Source organism: Mandrillus leucophaeus, unplaced genomic scaffold (genome assembly GCF_000951045.1).
Source record: "Mandrillus leucophaeus isolate KB7577 unplaced genomic scaffold, Mleu.le_1.0 Scaffold12, whole genome shotgun sequence".
Taxonomy (NCBI): Eukaryota; Metazoa; Chordata; class Mammalia; order Primates; family Cercopithecidae; genus Mandrillus; species Mandrillus leucophaeus.
The window spans coordinates 1,213,190-1,221,808 of record NW_012100320.1 but is presented as its reverse complement, the minus strand read 5'-3'; the positions used below and the strand labels follow the sequence as shown (position 1 = coordinate 1,221,808).

General features: G+C 49.6%; 1 protein-coding gene across 3 annotated transcripts in view; it reads left to right on the top strand.

The window, feature by feature from the left end:
• Positions 1-8,619, top strand: part of CA12 (carbonic anhydrase XII) — a 59,415-nt gene that overhangs the window by 6,671 nt on the left and 44,125 nt on the right. For all 3 annotated transcript variants that reach the window (XM_011967779.1, XM_011967770.1, XM_011967763.1), the window contains exon 2: positions 128-148. In XM_011967779.1, the coding sequence (XP_011823169.1) occupies positions 128-148 (21 nt within the window). The remainder of the gene's footprint in view (positions 1-127; positions 149-8,619) is intronic.

Genomic DNA, 8,619 nt, shown 5'->3' with positions numbered 1-8,619 from the left:
AAAAAAGTTTCAATTTCTGGGCATCGACCTCCTTTTCAATTTCACTCATATCAAAATAAAATCTGTAGTATTTTCCGTTACTCATCTGGTTCCATTGTACTTACTTAGTGTGTTTTGTTCTTTGTAGGTTCCAAGTGGACTTATCTTGGTAAGTAGAGATTTTAAATACTTTTTTGTTTAAAAGAAAACAGAAATGGTTGTATTTAATGAGAAATACAGAAACTTCATGCTCTGTGGAGGTGATTTTGAGGGGTCAGAAGAACAGTTCTGGTATTCTAGAAAGAGAATACAAAGGCATCTCCTAGGAACGCTTCAACTTGGGTTGCGTACCACACTTTCTCCAGGCAGGAGAGCCTGCTCCGGACACTGGACTGTCAGTCATAGCGTCAAGCCTTCAGATTCCTGCAAGGATTTCTACCAAACCTCCAAGATTCGGAGGTAACTTGCCCCACCTCCAGACTGCAAGGGTCCTGGGCAGGAGAGAGCCTTTCTCCCTTGCAGGACACATATCCTATAATAAACAAAGAAGAAAGGGCTCCTTTCTGAAAGTTTGGCTCAGGTCCCAGAACTTAAGCTGTCAGTATGTCTAGAATTAACTTCTTGTTGCCATGATTGTAAGCTAGCGATGGATGAAGAGGTGTTGGTCAGTCCTTAGTGAAAGAGGGATGCTTGTCTTAAATGGAGCAAGAGGAACACGAAGTGTGCTTGTTGCCCGGGCTTTCTGTGGGACCGTCTCAAGAGCACGTTAGCCCCATCTGGCAGACCTGCCAGAGAAGCAGCTGGAAATCAGCTTAGCTGGAGAGTTGCAGTGAATTAGACATTGGTCACTGGCTGGAATGGATGTGGCAGGCCAGGCACCCGAGTCCCCTGGCAAGTGCGAGAGTGTTGATAACGTCTTGTTGGGGCACAGCCACAGAAGATGCACAAGACCGATTGTTTTGGTAGCAGAAGGGTGGAACTGACTCACTGGCACGGGAGACATTTTAAGCAAGTAGGGATGTGATCAAAGTTAAAGCCACGGGATGCAATGGCTGTGGGTGGGGACAGGTGGGAAGTTGATGACTACAGTGCAAGCACCGTCCGGAGAAAGATCTGATACCAATTTGCACAGGTCAGCCTTTGGAGGTTCACCAGCCCAAGATGCATAGAAAAGTCACTGAACTGACCAACCAGCTACCTACAGGCAAAGGTCCTCTCAGCCCTAGCACTGCATGGCTCCGTTATTTCTAACATCCCTTATGTACGTATTATGTGCACAGCCCATTGCCAAGTGGGTGGGTAATAGAAGGGTAGGCTGTGGTCCGTAGCTGGGAATTACTTAAAGCTCACAATTCAAAGCAGAACAGAATAGGTAATAATAACATCATAAACAAATGCTGCAGAGCTCTGAGTGCTCAAAGGAGGATGAGTGTGCTAGGGCTAGATGGTCAGGGAAGGCTTCCTGGAGGAGGAGGGCTTTCACCTGGGCCTTGGAAGATAAGGAGGATTCGGTGAGCAGGGAGGAGGTGCGGTTGGCCAAGGCGATAATGGTATCACATGAGCAGAAGCAAGAAAGAGTAAGGTGGTGTTCGAGGAAAGCATGTGGAAAAGGGTTTATAGGGGAGTCACTGGCTCTAAGGTCAGAGAGATAGGCTGGGTCAAACACGGGAGGTGTGGAGGGGCAGGGCAGGCCTTTCCCACTTTGTCGTGCTCCTGGAGGGGGCAGGGCAAGGAGTAAGTCTGTATTTTAGGAAGAGTTACTTGGTGGTAGGAGGTGGAGAGGGAAGGATGGGAGGGAGGTAGGAAGGTGTTCAGCCTTTGGAGAAACCCAGTTACGTGTCTTCACATCCAGTTTATAGTGGTGGCAGTGAGGGGGAAGGCAAGGCCAGGACAAGAGATCTGACAAAGTGAGAATGGCAGGTTCTGTGTGTGGGAGGTGACAGGCATGGAAAGAAGTGGCACTTGGGTTCTGGGCTTTATTCCGTATGATCCCCAGTGAGCCATTTCAGCCCTGGGACCTTACTTTCCCCATCTGGAACCTGGGTGAGGGGTTGTCTAGACCAGTGTTTCTCAGACTACGGCTTGGGGTCACGCACATCAGGATCACCTGAAATGCTTCCCCAAAATGCAGATTTCTAGGCCTTGGGCTAGGCCTGGGAAAGAGAGGGAGCCTGAAAAACCTGTATGCTTAACACACTCCCCGACTGACTGTTAGCTGCACTCTCTCAGAGAATCACTGACCAACAGTTCCCAAGATCTGTCCAGCCAGATCAGAGGAAACTTGCCCCACCTCTTCTGCTGGCCTCTCAGGTATGATAGAAACACAGATCACATCTCCACGGGGTCCTGTCTCTCTGTTACAGCCCACCTGGGCAGAATGAGATGGCCACAGGGAACAGAGACATTGTGTCAAGGTGTGGGAGGAAAATCTTTTTTTTTTTTTTTTTGGAGTCTCACTCTCACCCAGGCTGGAGTGCAGTGGCATGATCTTGGCTCACTGCAACCACTGCTTCCTGGGTCCAAGCAATTCTCCTGCCTCAGCCTCCCGAGTAGCTGGGATTACAGATGCCTGCCACTATGCCCAGCTAATTTTTGTATTTTTAGTAGAAACGAGGTTTCACCATATTGGCCAGGCTGGTCTCGAACTCCTGACCTCAAGTGATCCGCCCACCTCAGCCTCTCAAAGTGTTGGGATTACAGGCATGAGCCACTGCGCCTGGCTGGGAAGAAAATCTTAACTTCATCATGATGTGGTGTTCACTGAGGGCGGGCCTCTCAGTGCAGCCACATTGACCCATCCAGAAGCATTTCTTCCTGACCACTAGCTCTGGCCAGCCCTCTGTCCCTCTTGCCCCGCACAATTAGAGCAGCTCTTTGCTGAGGAAGCAGAGGGCAGAGTCTAATGACGCATGAACATGCATGGGGTAAGCACAAAGGCAAGTCTGGTTTTTATTAGTGACATGGGCACATGTGATGTGGAGGCAGCCCTCAGAGGGGACGTGTAGGAGAGGACAGAAGGAAGACAGCTAAGGAGGCAAACTCCTCCTGGGGTCCTGGCCAGCTCCTCCTTATGTCCTGACTGGCAGCTAGCACCTGTGCTCAGAGTTGCACAGGTAGACAGAGGGCCCAGCATAAGTGCTGGAGGGAAACAGTTTCCAAGCAGTAAGGGCCGCACTGAATGGGGCAAGTTCAACCAAAGGCTCCGTGCTGGTATTCCTTGGGTGCAGAACTCAGCTTCTCTGCACGTACACTGCTGAGTCATTCTCCAGGGGCCTCCCGCTGTCTGGCACACAAGGTATGGTAAGACTTCTAAAAGTACAAAAAAAGGGAGTTCTACCCCTACATCCTCATAGCTGAGTCACCAGGCTGACTGCATGGACGGCTCCTCCCTGGAGAGAGGACGACCATCTGACTGCCAAGATGGGGCCAGCACCACCTCTCTGCGCTCCTCCTAGGGTGCTGAAGCAGCAGTTGAAAGTCTGCTGGGCTTAGCATGGCTGAGGTGGCATCACTAGAGAGAGGCTGGGGATGATGTGACATGGACCCTCCCCGCCCGAAATCAGTCCTGCATCAATCCCGCTGAGCCTGGCAGCTTCACTTACTCTGAACTGAGGGCAGCTGCAGGTCAGGTTGTCATATGAGCTAAGGACAAACTCTAGCCGGCTAAGGTATCAGAATATGTGCCCTGTGTGGGATGAAGACGACCAGAAGGAGGCAGGAAGGGTTGTGGGCAGGTTCAGGTCCTTGGTGTGGGTGCTGCAGTCAGTTTTTGAGCATTCATCCAGCTGTTTGCTTATGGGCTACACACTTTTCTGTATTTCATATTCAATAAAAAGAGTTTAAAAGTTCCAGCTGGCTGGGACAGTCATCCTTACACTGACAGCTTTTTTAGTCCTTCCCCAAGAAAAAATCAAACCAAACCAAACCAAAACAAAACCAAAAAAAACCCCAAAAACAAAACAAACCAAAAAAAACCAAAACAAAACAAAACAAAAAACCCAGTGTGTTCAAAACACAGCAACCAGAAAGAATGACTGTATTGGAGCTAGACCCGAGAGCACATCATGCGATCTGAGAATGGGCGCGGTGTTTCATCCCTGATGATATCAGATACTGGCTTGCTGCTTCTTGGATGTAAGCTGGTTGAGAAACAGATGAAAATCCCTGTTTGCTCAAGATCTGGAAAGTCTTAAAGGCGAAGGGATGGCAGAAGAACATGGATGACAAGCCTTTCTCCTGCGGGGTGCGCCAACCCCTGTCACAGCCCCACAGGGCACCTGCGAGACCAGTCCCTCCATCCTGTTCAGGAAACCTTGGAAAGAGGGTGGCCTGGCTGGGGGTGCAGGGCGGCTGGCTGTGGCTGTGGCTGTGGCTGTGGTGGCACCTGCTTACAGGTCAGCCTGCCCAGTTCTCTGTTGTGGCGGGCCGGCCCTCGTAGCCCTCGGCTGTGGCAGGACTCGGTGTGACCCTGGCAGCGCTGTGCATTCCTTGTGCTGTGCTCCTCGGTTCCTCTCCCAGACAATAGATTGTCCGTCTTAAAGAATTTCCTTTGGAAATCAGAGTGAGATCCTCCATTGGGGCAAACCTCATTCTCATGTCCCTGAAGTCCTCCAGGCCCGCGCCTCCACCTGCCTTCTGTCCTGTATCTGGAAATATTTAGTTTCTGTAATGAACTTTCTTGGGGCTCCAGACACCCTTTCAACCTCTTCCCACACAGAACTAGAAATGGAATACATGAAAGGAGGCCAGGAAGCAAACTCTTGACTTTCTATTCTTCAGCAGTGATAAGGGCACTGTGTGACCTCACACCTGAATTGCAATATAAAAAGCAGGCTGCAGTGAGGGCTCAGGGGAGAACTCAAAACAGCAGAGAGCACCTGCAATTAATAGACCAAGGGCTCTTGTCTCTATCAAAGTAGAGAGGCTTGGCCATCTCAAATCACTCCAGCCACTTCTTGCCACGCCCAGCTGCAATCCTGAGGATGAATAGGGGTACAAAGTACTCTTAGGAGAGCCAGAAAACGCCAGACATGTTTTTCTTTTTCTTTCTTTTTTTTTTTTTTTGGAGATGGAGTCTTGCTCTGTCGCCCAGGCTGGAGTGCAACGGCACATGTTGGCTCCCTGCAACCTCTGCCTACCAGGTTCAAGTGATTCTCCTGCCTCAGCCTCCCAAGTAGCTGGGATTACAGGCACCCACCACCACGCCCGGCTAATCTTCATATTTTTAATAGAAATGGGGTTTCACTATGTTGACCAGGCTGGTCTCAAGCTCCTGACTTCAGGTGATCCACCTGCCTTGGCCTCCCAAAGTGCTGGGATTACAGGCATGAGCCACTGTGCCCAGCCCAGATATGTTTTTCTTTTCTTTTTTTTTTTTTTTTTTGAGACAGGGCTTTGTCGCCCGGGCTGGAGTGCAGTGGCATGATCTCTGCCCGCTGCAGCCTCCATCTCCTGGGCTCAAGGGATTCTCCTGTGTCAGCCTCCCAAGTAGCTAGGACATGTGCCACCATGCCAGGCTAATTTTTAAATTTTTTAGTAGACACAGGCTATGTTACCAGACTGGTCTCGAACTCCTGGCCTCAAATGAGCCCCCGACCTTGGCCTCCCAAAGTGTTGGGATTACAGGGGTGATTGCCGTGCCTGGTTTTCATACCAGCACGCCGAAACCCTATCCCCAAGTCCCACGGATTTCTGCTGAGGGTAGCGATCCGACCCCCTATCTTGGATTAAATCTGTGCTGTAGTTCCAGTTACTTCTAATTGAAGTTGTGACATTAGGGTCTGTCTGGATGTGGTAAGGCCTGCCCACTCATAGTTACTTCTCATCTTTCCTGAATTGCAGAATTGGGGTTTGTGTGTATCCTGGAGGCTCTTGGCCTGTGGCTGCCAAAACGCCTACATTTTGGTGTTCACAGCTGGCCTCACCAGCTGAGTAAAAACAGGGAAGCTAGCATTAGTTCCTAAAGACAGGCATAGTGGAACAGAGGATGAGGCAGAAAACCAGGAGGAAGAAGCAGAAACTGTACAGACCCCAGAACCAGGCGACCTCCATGGAAATACCTGCTAGGCGTTTCTGTCTGTGGGCCTTAGGAAAGTAACGACTTCCCTGAGCCTTGGTTCCTTAGCTACACGATCAGAATCATGGCGTCTACATCAGTGGTTCTCCAAGTGTGGTTCCTGGGCCAGCAGCATCAGCATCACCTGAGGCCAAATGCAAATTCTCAGCCCATCCCAGGCCTACCTCCTAACCAGAAACTCTGGGGAGCTGGGCCCAAGAATTTGTTTTAACAAGTCCTCCAGGTGATTCTGTTGCTCACTCAAGTTTGAGAATCCCAGCTGTGCTTCAGAGGGTTGTGGTAAGGATCAAATAAGATAACACATGGCGAGAGGCTCACACAGGGCCTAGCACATACTCACAAAGCTGATTGTCATTTCTTTTTCTTTGCCTCGCAGAGCTATGGTGCAGATTAAATGAACTAATATGGAGGGAAAGGCCTTGTAAACTCTATAGCACCAAACACATGAGAGCTCTGTTTTTGTTAGGAGGGGTTCTGCTTCTTCACACTTTTCTGAATTGTGAGTTTTTACAGCCAGGAAATACTCCTTTTATATTTTGAATAAACAAAAGGTATTTCGTTTTTGAGTAAGAAAGGAATGTAAAAAACACAAGGACTGCAAGCTCTTGTCCCAAGGGTCTCACAGGCCAGAATGTCCTTTCTAGCCTGGTCCTTCAGACCAAGGTGAAGTCAGGTCTCATCTGCCTGGTGCCTTTCTGGAATCCAGGAACCAGATATCTGGTTCCATAACCATGGCCGCCTCAGCCATGCTCCTGAAGACTCCCAGAGAGCAGGCAAATCCTCTGCTTCCCTGTCTAGCCCATGGGGGCTGAGCCTGGTTTGGGGTTCAGGAGTAGAGGCTTGAGCCTAGGAAGAAACTTGGGGTGAGCTATTTGGGTTCTGAGCTACACCAGCCTAGCCCCATGCAGCGCCCTTTTCCCACTGGAGCAGCAGCAAGCCTTGGAACCGCAGGTGCAGCGGGCTGGCAGGTGAGGAGGAAGGAGGAGCTGGGGGGCTGTCCTGCCAGGGCCCTTCAGGCCTCTGGCTGTGCTCCGACTTGCTACTTGCAGGTCTTGAGTCCTGGGCATTCAGGTGACAGCAGGGCACGGCTTCTCCAAGAGCCGGCCAGAGCCTTTGGCAACCTGTCCCCTTAAGAGGAGGAGCCAGCGGGCTGCCCTGTGAACCTGCTCAAAAGAAAGCTTTCAAGCGAAAAGCCTGAATTCAAAGCATGAGTGTGAAGGTGGCTGCAGGCAGGAGGGAGAAAGTCCTCGTTTTCCACGAGGAAGAGAAGAGGTCAGAGAATGTTTCCACGGGATCCTGCAGTCTCAGAAGGAACAGGGGCCTCTTTCCTGGTCCGTTACTCTCTTCCTCTGCAGGGGCAACTGCTGGGTGAAGGGTGTAGGCACCACGGTGGATCCCAGGCACCATGGCCAGACTCTTCCAGGGGCCACACCACCAGGCCAAGAAAGAGAGATTGCACCTGCTACAGTCAAAGGTCCTGTTTCATTGGTTCTGAGATGTCCACTTTCCTCACATTTTAGCATCTCTGAAGTTGGGATATATCGTGTTATCAATTGCATCGAGAAGCAATGAAATATGGTAGCTATTCCACAAATACAGAGAAGCACCATGTTAGATGCTAAGAACACACAGAAAGGGGCTGAAATGATTAATTTCAACAATACCGAAAACAGTGGAGGCAAAACGGTATAAAAATACGGCCAGTGTGCACCTGGTCTGACATAGCACAGAAGTATGATGGGGAATCATGGCAGCTCTTGAACTACAGCTTTTTCCAATTTGCACTTAATTCACGGTTCACATATACTTTTTGGTGATGTTGGGTCGTTATCACAAGCATGTAAAAACAAAGTAATTTAGGCACCAGTTTTTTTAGTTTATATAAGTATTCATTTAAGGAGAAAACTTTCTAATTACCTGACAAGCATTCAATTTATGCCAACCAGGAAGGAACAAATACTAGCTGCCACCTCCTTGAGTCTATAAAGGTTGACTCAGAGCTGGTGTAACTCCAAATACATGGATCACTTAGCTCATCGTAACTTTTTAAACAATTTTGCAATTATTAACTTGTGACTAGGTCAGCTATATGGATTCTGGGTGACATGGATGCAGCCCATCCAGTTCTCAGAATGATACCCGCAGATTCAGGACAAATGGCACATGCTGCCCCCTCCTTCTAGGACACAGGGCTCTGCAAAGCCTCCTCGGTAACGATGACAGTGAGATTTCCTTACATAAGGTCATGGTGGCATTGGCAGGTGGGGCCTGGTGCCTTCCCAGGGTGGCCCCTCGTTGGCACACCACTTTTCTGGAAACTCTATCAGAAATGGAGAAAGGAGAAAAGATGGAACTCTCAATGTCGTGAAACAAAGTTTTGAAGCAAGTATGAGGCAGTGTTTACTGTTTACTCTTTTGGCTTTGGTCACCAGGAAGCCCAGAGGCAAACTGATGTCTCCAACTTGAGCAAATGTCTATTCTTCTATGACCTGTAAATCTAAAGAAGCCACGTTGGCTGGGCACTGTGGCTCACGCCTGTAATCCCAGCACTTTGGGAGGCCGAG